The sequence below is a fragment of the Pezoporus wallicus genome, unplaced genomic scaffold (assembly GCF_028554395.1).
Source record: "Pezoporus wallicus isolate ANWC-B61680 ecotype Strahan unplaced genomic scaffold, APGP_CSIRO_Pwel_v1 contig_6999, whole genome shotgun sequence".
Classification (NCBI taxonomy): domain Eukaryota; kingdom Metazoa; phylum Chordata; class Aves; order Psittaciformes; family Psittacidae; genus Pezoporus; species Pezoporus wallicus.
In genome coordinates, this window is record NW_026640180.1 from 4,420,276 (window position 1) to 4,440,399 (window position 20,124).

At 43.2% G+C, this 20,124-nt stretch overlaps 1 protein-coding gene across 1 annotated transcript; it reads right to left on the minus strand.

Annotated features, from left to right (window-relative positions):
- Positions 1-392: 392 nt before the first annotated feature.
- On the minus strand, positions 393-9,704 carry LOC130603856 (alcohol dehydrogenase class-3). The gene is made up of 9 exons (XM_057417937.1): positions 9,693-9,704; positions 7,166-7,267; positions 6,103-6,244; positions 5,443-5,530; positions 4,413-4,632; positions 3,628-3,888; positions 2,691-2,826; positions 1,657-1,795; positions 393-686 (listed from the first exon to the last, which is right to left on the minus strand). Exons 1-9 carry the CDS (start codon positions 9,702-9,704, stop codon positions 662-664), a joined length of 1,125 nt encoding a protein of 374 aa, XP_057273920.1. The 3' UTR covers positions 393-661.
- Positions 9,705-20,124: the final 10,420 nt, after the last annotated feature.

Sequence of the window (20,124 nt, forward strand, 5' to 3'; positions counted from 1 at the left end):
TACCTACAGGTACTGTAATAAGGCAGAACAGGGACTTCCCAAGTGAACCTGGGTACAGCTGGACACTTAGGTCATACATCCAACCACATTCTGCTGTACAGCTGGCTTCAAGGTAGAGCTGGGTGGAACATCGCTGGGAGTCCTAGAGCAGCCTCAGAAGCCTGACAACTGTCAGGAGTTCTTGCCACTCTCTCAGTACAGTTTCAGCACATGAGTGCTGCTTCTCAACCCAGCTGTGATTAGCAGACTGCCTAGAGTAATGAATCACATATCATTTCCTACTGATGCTGAAGAATGCTCTGTCATGTACACACTGTAAAGTCATTAGAGGAAAACAGTCAAGACACAGCAATCATAGTCACAGTCTTACTGCTCAATAATTACAACATTGCTTAGAAATAAGCTTTTATTAAGTAGATTAATGGAGTTGGGAACTATTGAATTTGCAGAACAAGTTCCACAACCAGTGCTAATTATATAACACTATTCAGTGATTACTGATTGTTTTTGTTATTTAACATTTAGAATGCTCACCCTAAAATACATCATCTTTCTAGTCCCAGTGAGTTTTCATTTACTTGGTTCTGTGATTCTATCAGAAGTTCCATTATAAAAGGAGAGTTACCATGTTGCTGGTCAACTGGAAGGTCCACCTTTGGTTCTAAAGCTTTAGAACAGTTCGAATGCTTAAAATGCAAAAAGAAAAGGAAAAGAGAGTTACCAGTAAGTCCGCTCTTTCCCTTTTCTTCCCTCCCTTTCATTGCTGAGACATACTTTAACTTAACTTTGTCTCTTTCAAGAATGAAGTTATGCTTATGCCTATAATATTTAATAAAAATCCTGGTTAAAAATGGGTTGGTAATGCTTGTTATCTTTGGGTTTGTTTTTTTTTTTATAGTCTCTTCCCCCAGTAAGATGCACTCAAAGTGGAAGCTTTTTCAAAGTATGAGTGTCAGTTTTCAGGAACATTAATATTTACAGGCATTCCCTCTTCTGGCTGCTTGGAGAATTTTAAATAACTTCCATTATTAGTTTCATAGGACATGCTCAGGTAGGAAATAAAAGCAGTTTGTAACTGGCAAAGGGGATCAACTCTTGGGTGAAATTTGCACAGATGCAGTGTTTCCAATTGTAAAAAGTACAAATGCAGTTACTGTTAACTGACATTCAAAATAGAAATACATTGAGGTAAAGAACATAGTTACTATTTCAGCAGCATATTAACAGATCATTCCAAGTGATTGACTGTGCTGGTAATCTATCCCAAGTAGTTTGAAATACACTGAAATCTACTATTTAACTAAAATAGATAATACCTTAATGACTTGTACAAATGTATGAATGTGAACTCCCCTTCAGTCTCCTGAGGAAGAATATTTTAGCAGTGTTGGAAGCCCAAGACAGACTTGTCCCCATCATCAGCTTTACATTCCTGTGTAATTCCCTTATAAATTGTTGCTTCCTTTTTACTCTATGCTTGTGTTTTGCACATGCCTAAAAGCTCAGAGAAAGTGTATTTATCTCTGAATGAATGTGTGTGGTATATGTCAGCCTTTATCCTCCCTGTTTAAAACAGGATACTGAGCGGGGAACCTGTATTTTGACAGTGTCTCATCAAGAAATGTCTTCTGCACCTTTCAGTATTAGGAACATTACCTCTTTCCTGCATGCATCAGCTCAAAAGCCTCATTAATTCTGTCAAAAGGTAGGGTGTGAGTCACAAATTCGTCAACCTTGATCTTTTTGGACATGTAGTCAGTCACCAGTTTTGGCACACTGTCTACGCTCTTCCAGCCTGAAAGACACAAAGCACACGATTGTGTTTTGCCTTTCCACCCACCTCAGAAAAAACAGAAGGAAAAAAAAATACAATCTCACACAGGTGCTTGTGTGACATATATGAAAAGGAACTAAGATCAGTGATATGTTTGTACCTCCTGCTCTAGGCAGGCATTAAGGAAAGCAAGACAAGAGCTAGGTCTGGCAAGAGCACATATTATTCAGACACCTAAGTGCACTAACTTTTCACTAGGTATTTCTGCATTCAACGTAACAGTGGCCCTGAAAAAAAGCCCTAGAAAAGCATGCACAGGCATCTCTGTCAGCACCTCTATGTATCTTTATAGCCTAATTAAGTATTGTATTACTTGGAGAAAGAGTAGTGTAATAATACCATCAAGTTTGGATATTTCCACGGTCTTCAGCAACTACTGAATCCCCGAGCAATCAGTAGCTCTGAAAGTGGCAGTGTGGTTTTGGTCTGACAGCAGAAAATGTGGATCAAGCATTTGCTGCTTTTTTACTTTAAAGCTCTTTATAGCACATTCTCAGGTTAGCCCTACAATCTGCTTAGTGATTAAGCAACACAAACATGTTTATGTGAGTTCTCATCTTCTCAAAGACTAGGTCCTTTCACTGGACCAAACTGGGTGATAAAACAATCTACAGTGCTCCTTTAGTACTAAATAGCATATAGCTATAGCTCTCCTCAGAACACGTGAGATATTACACTGTGTTTATTTGTAGCCTATCATCTGTAGGAATATCAGCTTTTAAAAGTCTTAATATTGGAAGTCAACACAGCATTTACAAATAGCCTATCAGCTGCACTTTTCTTGCAAAAGCAAGGCGGTGTGTTCTTCCCAGCTTTAACCCATAATAAATCATTCCCACACCAAAAAGAAAGTTACCTCCAAAGGCAGTTCCTTTCCATGTCCGCCCAGTTACAAGCTGGAATGGCCGTGTGGAGATCTCCTGACCAGCGGCAGCTACTCCAACAATCACACTGACTCCCCAGCCTTTGTGGCAGGCTTCCAAGGCAGCCCTCTTCACAGATAGGTAGGACAAAGCAGAGCATGTATTGCTGATGTTTTGCCAGTCTAGGCAACATAAGGTTGCACTTCCTTTCCCCCACTTAATGCATTACCACACTAGCATTTAAGGAACAATAAATACACTAAAAATAGCATTAATTTTTCCATTCACTTTCTTCTTTTTACATCCCATCTGGCTTCCAAAGTCACTCTGAACTCCCACTGGGAGTTGGGATAAACTGTAATCAGAGACTGTGTAGACCATGTTACTGACAGTTAGGAATGCTGTTGGAATTTCTGAAAACTTAGCCTTACACTCCATAGTACTTCTGCATTTCCAAAGGTTAAATTCATTATTTGAGGAACTGGGAAAATAGTCAGTGGTCCTTGAGATTTTATTGTTCATTGTACAATATATTTGTTGTGGGTTTTGTTAATTTTTCAATCTGAAAACTAAGGTTTTCAAAGAATTCCCATTAAGAAAAAAAAAAAGATTGTAAATTTCCCTGCCCATGGCAGAGGCGTTAGAATTAGTTGAGCTTCAGGTCACTTCCAAACCAAACCATTTTCAATGATTCTGTAAGTTGAAGTGCCATTTTCAACCTAAGAACTAGCATCTGTTTTCACTGTATAGTTAGGATTGGATCTAAAATGACCTTTTTATTCATAGCAGTTATCATTACTATTTAATAAATGAATTAGTATGGCATGTTTGCTGTAACAAGAATGCAGCTAATTTTGCTACCTAGCTGAACAACTAAGTGGCAGTTAGCTGTGCCCACCCTCTACATACTAATGTTATGCAAACACTTACCATGACTCCAACGTTACCAATGCACTCAAATGAGTAGTCAACACCACCATCAGTCATCTCCACCAGCACCTCTTGTATGGGCTTCTTCAAGTCTTCAGGGCTAATGCACTCAGTAGCTCCAAACTCTTTGGCTTTGGCATACTTATCCTTGTTAAGGTCGATGCCAATGATCCGGGAGGCTCCAGCTATTTTACAGCCCATAATAACTGCCAGCCCAACTCCTCCTAAACCAAAGACGGCACATGTAGAACCAGGTTCTACCTAGGAAAAAGAAAAAAAAACATGAGTGGGGACACAGGTTAACAAGTCCATAATGAAAGAAACATGAAAGCAAATATGAGACTTCATCACTTAGATAAGGGATACTATACAGAAGTTTCATCCAAAGGCTCTTTAGGTTCAAAGCTTTTCTTTTTGCCCAAAGACTCAACTCCTACAACCTGCCTGAGACTCATACACACTCACCTACCAGCTCTGCCTCACCTTGAGCTTCAGGCTATCAGACTTGCAGCAAGATTAAGATGAATTGGAAGAGTAATTTATATCTAGTTGCTATCAAAAGGGATGCAGAATCTTCTACCTGGATTTCCTCTAAAGGACATCAGGTTCTTCTGGCCTTTACGGAGAAGTTAGACATCCTTAGCTAAACTTCAACTTCACTAGAAGTTGAAGAGAAAAGAATTTGGTACGTCTTGTTTACAGTCCTAATCTAGTCCCTCAGCTATCTGTGTACTTTGGGTCAGATACAGTTTCAGAGAAAAGCCAGAGACAACCCCAGCCTTTACCTTGGCAGTGTTAACAGCAGCCCCATAGCCAGTGGAGATGCCACAGCCCAGGAGGCACACTTTATTGAGAGGTGCTGCAGCATCTATCTTGGCTACTGAGATATCAGCCACCACAGTATACTCGGAGAAGGTGCTAGTCCCCATGAAGTGGAAGATCTGCTTTCCTTTGCAAGTGAATCTGCTGGTACCATCAGGCATGACTCCTTTCCCTTGAGTAATTCTTAAGGCAAAGACAGTAAAGTACCGTCAGCATTTTAAGCAGTCAATACTCCCAGCAGACAGTATCCGTTAAGTAACTAAACCAGAGATGCAGTTGCACACTTTCACTGTTATTTTTCAGTCATTCCAGTAAACCCAGGAGCTCACAGAAATTAGATTCTGAACTCTTAAAACTTCATGCTCTTAATTCCTCCATGGAAGCACTGAAAGAAACTGAGTTTATCAACATGCTGACCTTGCTGGTTACCAATGCCAGCTGCCTGTGCCACAGCACCACACCCCCATGTTCACCTCCTTCAGTAAACCTCCCTTGCTTAGCACCAGCCAATTGTGTCACTGGGGGTTTTGTTTGTGTTTGGGAAGGATTTTTATTTTCCAGAATGGGAGCTGGAAATTAGCTGGGAAGCAGGTGTCAAGGAAAACAGAGCTTTCTGTATGATTCTGTAACACTTGATAGCTTTGGTGTTCAGTCACAAGAGCTTACCTCCCTAAAGTGCTTCCCTAAAGTATGGATTAAATATGGAGTCAGAGCATTTATGTTTTCAAAGCTGTGGACACAAGATAGCAGTTTCCACCTTCACATACATGAAAACAGGGAAACAGATTTATTAAAGGGCAAAAAATAAAATGCAGTCATTTTAGGGAAGAATGTAGAATAACTGACTCCTTAAAACACACTTTCCAAGTCACTAAATGATGCCTCAAGAGACTTATTCTCCAAAGATAACTCTTGTCTATTACTTTAGGTAATTAGAACAGATATACATTAAACAAATACTATACTTTGTGTCAAAATAAAAAGCATACAGACCTTATCTTCTGGCACAGATTTGTTTTAGGATTCTTACAGAACTTGCACTCTCCACACTGGGGGATGTACAGAGGGATAACAGTGTCCCCTAAGGAAAGGAAAAAAAATACTAGTGATCAAGTCAAACAAGGCAACAGGAAAAAATGAAGTTACTAAGATTTCATGGCTTTTATGTGACCTTGTGTTCACTTAAAACCTTCTTCGTGTATCAAGAACTGTTTGCAGTATACAGTAGCACTGTTTATGGAGAGTGCTAGATAGAACACTTTTCTCATGTCTGAACAGATACTGAGCATTTCATCATTCCAGAACAAACAGGAAAGTTACTGTAAAACAAAACAATCACAAATCAACAGTGAGTGACATGATTAATAATTTTAAAGCCTTCGTTTGAAAAAGAACAAAAACAAAAACTCTAACTATATGCATATAATTTCAAGTAAGAAATTGGTATGGTGGGCTCTTTCAAGCATTAAACCAAGAGCACACTGAACAGAGTTGTGTTGTATCTCACAGACAAGAGAAATGTACACAGGCATACACACTAGAATAAGACAATACAACTCCTGTAATATAGCACTTCAGTGGCCCAATTTGACAGCTGACCCTCTAGTAAGGAAATACTTAAGGAAGGCAGAACAGTTGTAAGATATTTTTTACCTGGCTTTACTTTTGTTACTCCTTCCCCAACACTCTCTACAATTCCTGCTCCTTCGTGACCCAAGATGACAGGGAAACATCCTTCAGGATCAGCACCACTCAAAGTATAGGCATCGGTGTGACAGACAGCAGTGGCAACTACCTGCAAGGAAATATATAACCTGAGGCCAACTTGAAAAACAGAATAGTAGCACAGATCTAAGTATTTCCCTTCGGTCAGAAATTCAGCGCAAATGTGCCAGTCTTGGCAGTGTTTGTGTTATGGCCAACATACTTTCACTCCTGCCAAGGCTCAGGAGTGCCAAGGCACTTTTTCTTACTTTGAAAAGTAAAGTTGTGATAGTACATCTTTCCTCATTTCCATCAACTAAATTCTGACATGAAATTAGCAGAAGATCAGACATCTAGTTTCCTAAAGCTAGAAATCAGTACATGGAGTCATTTCAAAGTAGGCTGGCATCTCAGATTTGAAGTTAGCCTCTCAAAGGTAAAATGACCACAAAGACCACACGGAACTCTCAGTACCGCATAAATCCAAGTCTTAAGCACCATGCAGAGACCCTTTCTACAGAGATAATTTTCACTTTAATGTGTACTTTAGGGCAGATAGGGGCTACTGGAAAGTCCCGATCAAACCAGAAACTTGGGTATGGGGAATACAGGAGACCAAATCACAGCTCAGCAGATAGTAACTTCATGGCCTGACTGAAGTAAAATCCAGCTTGTTACAGCTGCAACAGCTCACAAGCTGATGGCCTTCAAACAAGATCAAAGGTGCTCCAAGCTCAGATGTTTTGTGGCAGTTCAGTTGGTAACAACTGGAATTGATCCCCAAGACTAGCCATGATCACTAGAATGGATTGTGAAGTCACATCCATAGAAACTCAGCGGTCTTCATAAACATAAGAGCTAAATACCGTAATTTCCTTCTTTGTAAAGCCAGCTGAGATGCTAGTTTACTAATGCTGTATGTTCAACATTTCTTCTGTTGATAAACAAACCGTTCAGCTTTAATATATGGTCTCCCAAAATACACTATACAGCTAATAGTTGATATAATTACCTTGATACGAACTTCATGAGCTTTTGGTGGAGCAACCTCCACCTCCTCAAGAGACAGAGGTTTACCTGCCTCCCAAGCAACAGCAGCCTTGCATTTAATAACCTAAAAGACAACAAGAGGACATCTGTTGTATGGTTCATTTAAAACAATTCTTGTTCAGCCAAGTGAGAAAATGAGAGAAACAGTACTGGCTTTTGGAAGGAATCCCAGAGCTGGAACTCATAATTTCAACACAAAGGTTTAATTGCCCTACATTTGCTTTCAGGAAGACAAATAATAATAAGTAAACCAAGATCTGAAATCTGGATTTCACTCTCTTACTGAGCAAAAACTAGAACAAACCCAGGAGTGCTTAGGTGGTACTTAAATACTAAAATGGGTCAGGAGTCCTGTGTCTCCTTCCTTCCGGCTTCTTGTGCTCCTCCTCACTCACAGAGCATGAGCGACTGAAAAGTACTTCGTCAGGGTAAGCGCTACTTGGCAACAACTAAAACACCAGTGTGTTATCAGCACTGTTCTCAGACTGAAGCCAAAACACAGCACTGCACCAGCTACTAAGAAGGAGAAAAGTAACTGCTACAGCTGAACCCAGGACAATGTGACACAGTAAATAACTGTGGAGTCACAGTATGGGCATTCTGCCCTAATCTCTAAACATACCAAAGATTTTGTCAGAAAACCTGAATTCAAGGCACAAAAGGAAAGAGGAGCCATCATTAGGTAAACAATTTGCAGGTTTTCAACCTATCCCTCATCCTCCCCTCATGAAGTCACTTGTTCTTGCACAAGAGACTGTATTCCTAAAGTATGAATTTCCATAAGCTTAGTTAACCACAGAATTAGAGAGAGGAGAAATGTCTCTTTATGGGTTAAGTTCTGATCTTCCTAAAACTAACATTATATATCTGGGAATATATTTTGAAATAGTAACTTATGATTCAGAAACTTTACAGAAGCTGGCTTTTGAAACGGCAGTCAGCACATACAGCCATAAAGGCCCCACGACTGTTCAGAACGGGTATCAGAAAAGCCCCATCTCCTGACCAAAGCTTCCTGCTGTTGCTTTGCTGAAATTACTGAAGCCAATAACTGGAAAAAAGAAAATAAAAAAACACAACCACTTTCATAGAATCATAGAATAGTTAGGGTTGGAAAGGACCTTAAGATCATCAAGTTCCAACACCCCTGCCGTGGGCAGGGACACCTCACACTAAACCATCTCACCCAAGGCTCTGTCCAACCTGGCCTTGAACACCGCAAGGGATGGAGCATTCACAGCTTCCCTGGGCAACCCATTCCAGTGCCTCACCACCCTTACAGTAAAGAACTTCTTCCTTATATCCAATCTAAACTTCCCGTTTAAGTTTGAGCCCATTACCCCTTGTCCTGTCACTACAGTCCCTAATGAAGAGTCCCTCTCCAGCATCCCTATAGGCCCCCTAAAGCTCTTCATTTTCTCTATTAATGTCTTAGCACAGGATGTCTTTGGTTCAGTTGCTTGTAGCTACACGTATCAACAGCTGTCTCTGTCTCACTCAAGATGAAATCAAGCCCTCAGCAGTGACAGCAGCTCTCCTATCCGCTCAGAAACTGCTGCTCGTTTGAACCAGCCTTCAGCATTTGTTCAAGCGAGACCACGCAACCTGCTCAGACCTGGGGCACTGAACTGCTGCACACAATTTCAAGCAGTATTCACTAGGTTCAGACTATTGTGTTTTGAAAGCAGTGACCTCGCCAGGCAATGGTTCTGAGAGCAATCAGTCTAGCTGTATTGAGAACATACTGGCACCACTGCTGCCGAGCGGCCTCAAGGATCGCCCTTGTTTGCCAAGCAGCATCATCCCAAACACGCACCCGTTCTTTCTTCTCCCACCCAACAGTCACAGAGGAAGAAGCACGGGGTGAACATGCCCGACCATCTCCCACCCCCACCCACCGCAGCTGCCGGAGCGCTCCTCACTGCCTCGCAGTGACCGCATGTGTGCCGGGGAGCCCGCACCTTCCCGCCCCGTGCGCAGTGATCCCATTTTCCCTTCCTTCGGGATTACAGCCACAGCCGCCCCAAGCCCGCACGGAACCGCGCAGTTCAGTTTGCTGCGTGCTCTTCCACCACCGCTCCGAGCGCACAGCTGGGACCCTCCGGGCCACGGAGCGGGAGCGGGAGCCGGCTGTAACACTCGGCGGGGAGCAGCGCCGGGATTTCTGCTCCCGACCCTGCATACACTCCCAGCAGGAGCCTCCCTCGGCTAACAACGGCACCGCGCACACCTTACGCCCGCAGGAGGGCAGTGAGAACAGGCCAGACCAACCCCCGCTCCCCCGTGCGCTCCACGCTCGCACCGCACCGTTCAGGCGGGAGCGAACGAACCAGCAACGGCCCGCGAACCTCCCCCAGCCCCGGGAAGCCGCCCGGTCACCACCGCCGCGCTCGCACGGCGCCGAGGGACGGAGGAAGGGACCCGACTCCCTCAGTCTCGGCGTCCGGCGCTCGGGGCCCGGGCCCAGACGCAGCCGCGAGGCGCCTCACCCCACTCGCCATGGCGCAGGGCTGCAGCAGCCCGCCGACACGCAAGGCAAGGGGACGGCAGGGAACGGAACGGAACGGAACAGGCGGGGAAGCCCCGTCCCACGCTGGGGCGCATGCGCGCTGCGGGGCGGAGCGGGGCGGTGCTGGAGCTGGGGCGGTGGTTACGGGCCGCGGGCTCCTTGCCGCGCTCCTCAGGTGCCCGGCGGTGATGGCGGAGCCGGAGCGGTTATTGGTGGTTAGAAGCCCAGTGCGGGCGGAGAGCACAGATTCACAGAATAGTTAGGGTTGGAAAGGACCTTAAGATCATCAAGTTCCAACCCCCTGCCGTGGGCAGGGACACCTCACACTAAACCATGTCACCCAAGGCTCTGTCCAACCTGGCCTTGAACACCGCGAGGGATGGAGCATTCACAACTTCTTTAAGCAACCCATTCCAGTGCCTCACCACTCTCATAGAAAAGAACTTCTTCCTTATATCCAATCTAAATTAACTATGCAAGGGAAATTCTAAAGATAAATCTGGGAGAAGGTTTATGCTGGTACCTCCTTGCTTGCACATGGCAGTGTTTTCCTCTGTGTATAAATACCTGTGTATAAATACTTTCAAACGTAATTATTTGGTCAGCTGTGAAACCAGTGATGTTTTAGGAATCGAGCACAATTTGAGGGACCCTCTCCTTATCTGCTCAATTTGCAGTCCTGCCCAGTTAGCGAGCGCTACCAAAGCGGCGGAAAAGTATCCCTCTAGCTGTGACCATCACGCTGCGGCAGGTAGGGGAGCTCAGCGGAACTTCGATTGTACCCCATTGGGGAGCGCGCTGGCTGCGTGCAGAGGAAGCAGCGGCGGGTCACCACCAGGCGGCGCTGCGAGGATGGCAGAGCTCGGCACTTCCAGGCAGCTGCTAGGGTGCGAGTTACCACGGATCTGAACGTGAGCCGGCTTCAGTGTGCGCTCGCAGCCCAGAAAGCCAACCGTATCCTGGGCTGCATCAAAAGGAGCGTGACCAGCAGGTCGAAGGAGGTGATCCTGCCCCTCTACTCTGCTCTTGTGAGACCTCACCTGGAGTATTGTGTGCAGTTCTGGTGTCCTCAACATACAAAGGACATGGAACTGTTGGAACAAGTCCAGAGGAGGGCCACGAGGATGATCAGGGGACTGGAGCACCTCCCGTATGAAGATAGGCCGAGAAAGTTGGGACTGTTCAGCCTGGAGAAGAGAAAGCTGCGTGGAGACCTCATAGCAGCCTTCCAGTATCTGAAGGGGGCCTACAAGGATGCTTTTCAGCAAGGACTGTAGTGATAGGACAAGGGGCAATGGGTTTAAACTTCAACAGGAGTTCAGGTTGGATATAAGGAAGAAGTTCTTTACTGTGAGAGTGGTGAAGCACCGGAACCAGCTGCCAAAGAAGTTATGAATGCTCCATCCCTGGTGGTGTTCAAGGCCAGGTCGGACAGAGTCTTGGGTAATATGGTCTAGTGTGAGGTGTCCCTGCCCACAACATGGGGATTGGAACAAGATGGTCTTAAGGTCTTTCCCAACCAAAACCATTCTGTGACTGTGATTCTACGATTCTACGATTCTACGATTCTGGTATTTGTTAAGGAAGTTCAGGCCTTAGTAGTTAACATCACAATTAGGTATGAGAGTTAATCAACATCTTTGGTGGATGCAGCAGCAGAAAAAGTAAAGAAATACCAAAACTGAAAAGATCGAGTTCAAGAACTAGGTAATGCCACTGCTATTAAATTTATGGGATTTCTCTTGGGGGGTAAGTGGAAAATGGCATCAAGACAATTACAAGCTACTAGTTGAATTAGGACTCTCCATTTCCCGACAGGAAAAAGTCACTTGCTGCTTATCAAGTAGAGCACTTTTCGCATAAGTAAATATACTGCATACCTTTGTAAACTGAGGTATGGTTGCTTGTAAGATCTTAGCTTGTGTCATGAATTGTATGAATTATAAATTATAAACAAACTAACGAAAAGCGGTGTCACTAAGAACACTTGGCTGCCACAACGCCAAAGGGCTCTGGTAGTATATAGGGACACCAATGGCCTTGAAATCATTATGTGTTATCTACTGTGCCAAAATGACACCAATTACCAGCCTTTACTCAGGTGGATGAGCCACTTTTATTTAACCTGGAAAAGGAACATGTATAATTTTATATATGTTCGATAAATAGCAACAGTTCAAAGTAACTGGTAAAGTTCAAGTTACAATTGACTTAAGGCAGAGTTATTTTATAGCGATTTTGTTTCATCTAGGTTTAGATTTCCTTCAAAAACGAATTTGGTTTTTAGTCCCAATCCTGCACAAATGTAGTTACGTGTTTATATTTATTACAGAGTTACTGGGCTAATTGATTACTTTCTCTGAGACTTGTCATTAGTATAAAATTAAGGCTGTGCAGACACATGCAGTGTTAGGGAAACACTGTTTATTGGGAGCAACTTCTTATCATGTTTTCTCGGTAGAAAGGTGCTAGCACTCAACTGTGACATTTAACAAGTTATCTTGGTGTTATCTCATTGCCTGCAGTCTTATTGTTTTATGTTTAAAAAGTAGTTACAAGAATTACAGGTAATTTTCATAGCAGGCCAAAGTGAGTTCTGTGTGCAGAAGCTACTGTAGGTTATCAGAGCAGATGGAATTTTTTAACCTCTGATAGCTCATTTGTGTATTCATGTTGTGTTGTGTAATTGCTGATAGTGCTGAGGAGTTTCCAGAAGCTCAAAAGGCTATGGACTGGGATAAGAGTTGCTCGAAAGAGATCAAAAGGCATTATAGAGTTTTGGGTCCAATGTTCAACACTGAAAGAGGCAGTGACCTGCTCAAAGAATGACCTGCTCACAATGACAATCCTGTTCTCCAGGGAAGATTTTGCACGGTTATGCTGTAATATTCTGTGGAACTTGGTGCCGAAAATATATTAAATGTCCAACAGCATTTGCAAAAATGAAACCACATCCATGTATGTGTGTAAATGTTACATGGTAATACTAAAATTACCTACTGCTTTGTATAAAATGCTTCAAGTAATAAGGGACTAGCTGCTGTCCCTTGTTACCTTTCAATGCTAGCTGCACTTTTTCAAATACATACTGATTTAATACTTATTTGTTAAATATCAAATAAATTTGTTAAATAATGAGACCAAACAAATCTTCTTCTGTCTCTAGATCTGCAGATTTCAGGAGTTGCAAATTTAGTTTCTGAGGTTTCTGGGGGGAAAAATAAATCCCTTCTGAAACAAATTACAGTAAGACCTTAAGTAATTTAAAGAGAAGGCTAGTCACATTGCTTCCCTCTACACACTGCTGACAGAGTATTTAAATAAACAACATATTTGGTAATGATTTATGAGGAATGGGGTACAGAGGTGCTAGAATTTTGTATTAGAAAAGGAAAGAGGTTCAGGCAGCAGTGCTAACTATGAGGCATGGGAACGGTGTCAACACATAAAAAGCTGGAGGATGAACTCCACTAAGTTTTCTCTACCAGCTACTGCTACTGATACAGAATCATAGAATCAGCTAGGTTGGAAAAGACCTTTGGGATCATCAAGTCCAACCATTACCCCAGTACTGCCAAGGCCACCACTAAACCATGTCACTGAGGACCACATCTACGCGGTTTTTGAACGCTTCCAGGGATGGTGATTCCAGCACTACCCTGGGCAGCCTGTTCCAATGCCTGGCCACCCTCTCGGGGAAGAAATTGTTCCTAATATCCAATCTGAACCTCCCCTGATGCAGCTTGAGGCTGTTACCTCTTGTGCTGTCACTTGTTACCTGGGAGAAGAGACCAACCCCCACCTCACCACAACCTCCTTTCAGGTAGTTGTAGAGAGCAATAAGGTCCCCCCCGAGCCTTCTCTTCTCCAGACTAAACACCCCCAGTTCCCTCAGCCGCTCCTCATCACACTTGTGCTCCAGATCCTTCACCAGCTTCGTTGGTCTTTTCTGGACCCACTCCAGCACTTCAATGTTTTTCTTGTAGTGAGGGGCCCAGAACCAAACACAGGATTCGAGTGTAGCCTTGCAGGTGCTGAGTACAGGGGACATAACATGGAACAACAATCATTCCATTTAGGGTGTAAATAGAATAGTGGAAAAAGTGTTTCTCCTTTTGTATTTTACTAGGTACATTTGAGAAATTCAGTGCACAGTATATTGGCTAAAACAAACTTATAGATCAACACCCTGTTTTGAAATGTATCTCATGTTTTCCTCTCCCTAAAGCTGTTGGACACAATCCATAGTAGAGTCATCTACTATGTGACTTCCAAGTTGGAACAGAGTACACTCATTAAATGTGCAGATAGCAGGAGGGTGAAAAGCACACTGAAAGAGGGGATGAGAAAATGATCCTGACAGTCTGGTGGAATGCTTTCAAAAACTGGGGTGCAGCTGAGTGAAGTGGTCGCCATAGAATGGCAAGTGACAAGTCAAAACCAGTTCTGCAGAAGAGGAAGTCTGCAAAGAACAGTGGATGCCAAAGTGAGTTAGCAATATCCTGCTCTTTGAGGGCAGAGGAAAGGCAAATGCCATAGTGGCTGTGGAAACAGGAATACAGTTGGCAAGACGAAAACTCTTCAAAGTGGGAAAGACAAAGGTTATATAAGAGCAGTGTTAAGCAGCACGAAAAGTAGCTATACATTTGAGTGGGATATTTAGTCTGAGGAGATTAACTTTGACAGTATAATACAGTTTGAAATGGTAATGGAGTCAATGATCATTGGAGGCCTGTGACTACAAGTTATCTCTCAAGAATGACAGAGTTGATCCTGCACTGGGAAAAAAAGCTGATCTACCTCATCTCTCAAGAAGCACCTGAGCTCTGCTTTCAGAGGAGTTCGTTACTTCAGTAGTCTTGTTATTTTATGCATAGCAGATTGTGGGTTTTAAAAAACTCATAGGAAGTTTAAACCCCACACATTTGATCAGCATCTCAGCATAAGAGATCTATTTGCTTACCATTTCATTTATATGAATGATATTGCTAGAGGTGCGCACCACCAACATTTTCACTGAAGTGGTGTAAATGAGAAGAATCTCATGATATATTGGATTTTTATGGGAACTAGATTGTATTTAAAATACTGATGGCCCACTGGTGCATTTGACATGGCTCTCATAACATTTGTGTGTGAGCTCAGAGTATTTGACTTAAAATAAATGCCAAAGGATTATTCACATCATACACTACATCTGCATAGTGCTAGTTTACATGGTTCTAGAAGCAAAGATTGATTGATATTTGTGTTACTTCTATAACATAAAGACCTGGCAAGGGAACACTTCATGAGAAATGGTGTGTAACTGTCATCTCTTAAGTATAAGAAAAGAGTACAGAGTCACAAACAGAAAACTTTAAATACTTTAAATCATTTAAATAAATTATTTAAATGATTTGGCTAGGGATATTAAGGATAACAAGAAGGGATTCTACAGGTACATAGCAAATAAAAAACAGACTAGGGAGAATGTAGGCCCCCTCAGGAAGCTCTCAGGAGAACTGGCTACACAGGGTTTGGAGAAGGCTGAGGTTCTGAATGACTTCTTTGCCTCGGTCTTCACTGGCAAAGGCTCTGACCGAACCACCCAAGTCTTGGAAGGCAGATGCAGGGACTGTGAGAATGAAGACCTTGGACCCACTGCAGGAGAGGATCTGGTTCGAGACCATCTTAAAAACCTGAATGTGCACAAGTCCATGGGTCCTGATGAGATCCATCCATGGGTCCTGAAGGAGCTGGCGAATGAAGTTGCTAAGCCACTGGCCATCATATTTGAGAAATCATGGCAGTCAGGTGAAGTTCCTGATGACTGGAAAAAGGAAAATATAACCCCCATTGTCAAGAAGGGGAAAATGGATGACCCGGGGAATTACAGAGCAGTCAGTCTCACCTCTGTGCCTGGCAAAATCTTGGAGCAGATTCTCCTGGAAGGCATGCTAAGGCACACGAAAATCAACAAGGTGCTTGGTGACAGCCAGCAGAGCTTCACTAAGGGGAAATCCTGCGTGAACAATTTGGTGGCCTTCTATGATGGGGCTACGGAACTGATGGACAGGGGTAGAGCAGTTGATGTCATCTACCTGGACTTGTGTAAAGCGTTCGACACTGTCCCACACGACATCCTTGTCTCTAACTTGGAGAGACATCAATTTGATGGATGGACCACTCGGTGGATAAAGAACTGGCTGGATGGCTACACACAAAGAGTTGGGGTCAATGGCTCAATGTCCGGCTGGAGACCAGTAACGAGTGGTGTCCCTCAGGGATCGGTGTTGGGATTGGTCTTGTTCAACATCTTTGTCGCTGACATGGACAGTGGGATTGAGTGTGCCCTCAGCAAGTTTGCTGATGACACCAAGCTGTGTGGTTCGGTTGATACCCTGGAGGGAAGGAATGCCATCCAGAGGGACCTTGACACGCTTGTGAGGTGGGCTGATGCCAACCTCATGAAGTTTAACCATGCCAAGTGCAAGGTCCTACACCTGGGTCGGAGCAATCCCAGGCACAGCTACAGGTTGGGCAGAGAAAAGATTCAGAGCTGTCCTGTGGAGAAGGACTTGGGGGTGTTGGTCGATGAGAAAATGAACATGAGCCGGCTTCAGTGTGTGCTCGCAGCCCAGAAAGCCAACCGTATCCTGGGCTGCATCAAAAGGAGCGTGACCAGCAGGTCGAAGGAGGTGATCCTGCCCCTCTACTCTGCTCTTATGAGACCTCCCCTGGAGTATTGTGTGCAGTTCTGGTGTCCTCAACATAAAAAGGACATGGAACTGTTGGAACAAGTCCAGAGGAGGGCCACGAGGATGATCAGGGGACTGGAGCACCTCCCATATGAAGACAGGCTGAGAATGTTGGGGCTGTTCAGCCTGGAGAAGAGAAGGCTGCGTGGAGACCTCATAGCAGCCTTCCAGCATCTGAAGGGGGCCTATAGGGATGCTGGGGAGGGACTCTTCATTAGAGACTGTAGTGATAGGACAAGGGGTAATGGGTTAAAACTTAAACAGGGGAAGTTTAGATTGGATATAAGGAAGAAGTTCTTTACTGTTAGGGTGGTGAGGCACTGGAATAGGTTGCCCAGGGAGGTTGTGAATGCTCCATCCCTGGCAGTGTTCAAGACCAGGCTGGACGAGGCCTTGGGTGATATGGTTTAGTGTGAGGTGTCCCTGCCCATGGCAGGGGGGTTGGAACTAGATGATCTTAAGGTCCTTTCCAACCCTAACTATTCTATGATTCTATGATTCTATGATGATCTGTTCAGTATTGGGTTCTTTCCACATTAAGTTCTAACAGTATGTGAGAATCAGTGGTGAACAATGTTTGATACTCTGATGCTTCACATATATGTTGTGGAGCAAGCCCATTTTTTTCCTTCTGATTTTTGCAACCTCATGTATGGGCTCATTGCCCATATAAACTGTTTGCTAGGACAGAGAAGTAAATATTTTTCTGGGTTAAAATGTACCTTGCATAAACCTCCTGGTGTTTTATTGATGGTAGTTTTAGACTGCTGAGTTTGCATTTATATTCTAGAAGAGATGTTCTTTTTGTTATTTTAAAGAAACTGAGTAGTAAAAATGATTAAAATAGAATTGTAGCTGAAACGGGTAAGCTAAATAATGGAAACCACTCCAAAGAGCAATGTGTCCTTCCCATTGCTAAACTGGAAACAAATGCCACACATTAAAATATTGAATGCACACGGTTGTTATGTGTAATTTGGCAACCAGCTAGAATCAACGGACTTACCATATACTCAACTTTAAGCTGATGCCACGGAGGGACTGATAAAAAGCACAGAAAGATGATGGATGAAGAGGTTGAAAATAAAGTTGATGTGGTTAGATACCAGTAAAGAAAAACAGATTTTCCTGGTCACACCTGTGAACTTGACCCCAGCATGTCAGAAATGCCATATATTGATGATAGCTTTGAAATATTGCATGAGAGCTCTTCTTGACTTAAAAGAAAAATCGTTGCTCAGGTGTTGAATCCCTCCTAATTCAGCCTTGAGGACTTTCATGATCCCATCAGCTCTCACCTAGAAGGAAATGATAGACTAGAAGAGGCCTATCCATCAGAAAGAAATCCTTGTTCCATGTGGCTGAAAGGATTTTTTTTGTATACCTAAGGAATGGGATCCTTTCCTAGCAGACTATCAATAATGACATAAAACCCCTTCTTGGATCAGGAACCATTTAGAATTCTACAGTGAGCAGAAATCAACTCTTCAGCTATTAAACAAAATGATAGGTAAAGTAATATTAATATTTTGAAAAAATCAAAAGCCATCTGTTAACAGATGCAACCTGTTGCAAATCTGGTGCAAAACAGGTTATTCCTGATCAGAAAAAAGTGCAGCGTTCATGGATCAGGAAGGCATTACTCTGTAGACTCGTGCTTAGGACACCCAGCTATACAGTTGGTTCACATGTCCATGCCTGTTACCCTGTCAGTTCACTCACCACACTTGGTGGAGCAAAGATGTGGTTCTTATCCAGGATTAGTTGCCTTCATGTGCTTTGCACTCTTCGCTCCACAAGTGGACTGATCTGTCAGTGCTTAGCTGGAAACAAAAGTATTCTTCAAGCTGTTCAGGCAGACTGTAACTGACCTGTTAAGTCAGAATCTGTATAGACAGGCAGAGGCTGTACGTGAAGCCAAGTGATGTTTGCTAAATATTAGTGTGGTTTAAGGTCTAAGGAAACACCATTTGTGCTTTGTCACACAAAGGGTTTACCTCGTGAGATGTTACTGGATTTTTCATGGTTTTTGAGGATTTTTCATAGTGTTGCCATGTGTTAATGGGCAGACTGTTCTGATGGGGAGTGTGGATCCTGCTCGCTTACAGACAGCTCCTAAATGGAGGCTCACAGAGAGATGCGCATGTGGCCCTGATCCCACCTGGCGCACCTCAGCATCAGAGAGCCATTGGGAAGTCTGTCAGAAACACGTCATTCACAACTGCACAATCACACAAATCAATCTTTACCTGAGGGTGGGTGGGGATCTTCAGGGAGAAAGACTCTTGGTAGTGTCAACTATTTTGTCATTCCCCAGTCAGAAGCCACTTCATTCCTCCTTGTGAAGACAGAATTGGATGGCTGCCTTATAAATGTCCCTCATAAGAATGATTTTATGTGTTTATTGTTTTGGATGCCAGCAACTGTCCTAATAAAGACACTAACAGCAGGTGTTTACTATGCTTGGCAGATTGCAACAACAGAGATGGGCTTTGCATAATCCTGAACAGGACAGAAGCGAGGAGGTTTGTTGTACTTTATTCCCTGGCAATATTATTGATTTTATTCTTCTACTCTCAAGACTGCTGTTATGCCCTCTACCCTTAATGCAGTAGGGAATGCCTTGGAAAAAGCTTTTATCTGGCATACGGAGGATACTTTATCTCTCCATGCTCCTTCTTTCTGTCCTCACAAGCTAGGTTAAAACAGGCTTCCTTTGGCTTCTGTTTAATTTAGGAGTTAAATATACAATAAAGTAGCTTGGCCTCCACAGAAAACATTTGGTAAAATACTCTGAGAATTGAAATATTATTAAGTTTTTGTTTCTACTGAATCCATGTTACTACAGATGAGATCTGATGACATGAAGTGGAATTAAACCCTGTCTCATTTTGCTTTGAATAGTGATTCCATTCACACTGTTGGTTCTCACACAACCTGCCTTGAAAGAGAGGAGAACTCTTCAACTGAACTGCATGTGAAAAGAATTATTTTATGGGCCAGAAAATGTCTTCGCACCTGACTGCACAGGTAGCCCCACAGAAACAAAGGACTGAAGTTTGGGTCTTAATTGCTGTGTGAACGGAGTTTTATACACACGTGTTTAAGGATCTTCTGTTAAAGTCTAATCTCTGGGTGAACTCATCCTCAAATCATTAACCCAGCTGGGCTGCTCAAGGACTCCTTCTGCTGACACAAACACATCAGTCATCATTAGCACAGAGTCCCCTTGCTTCACAGGCTTTGCTGCCCAGTTACCATGCCCACGAGTGCCTGCAAGCTCTGAGTAGAACTTCAAGAGATAAGTTAATGTTGATTACATATACCAAGATAGAAATAGCCTCTGCTCCTGTTTCCTCATTGCAAACGCAGAAAGCAGTAAGATGCTTTGTGTTCAATTACTTGCAAACTGTTACCAGTCACATGTTTCTTCCCGTTTACTCTGTATTTAGATTTAATGGTTAATACACTGCCTCTTTATTTAATGGAAACAAATAACAATACTTGATGCACATTCATATTTCTTCACATTGTTTCCCAAGCACCAGAGGCACTTGTATAAATTGGCTGAAGATTTAAAACTATACTGGTAAAACAACTAAGAAAGAGATACAAAGGTTAAACCAACCAAACAAAAGAACAGCACTCACAATGTGGGAAGACATTCTTCAG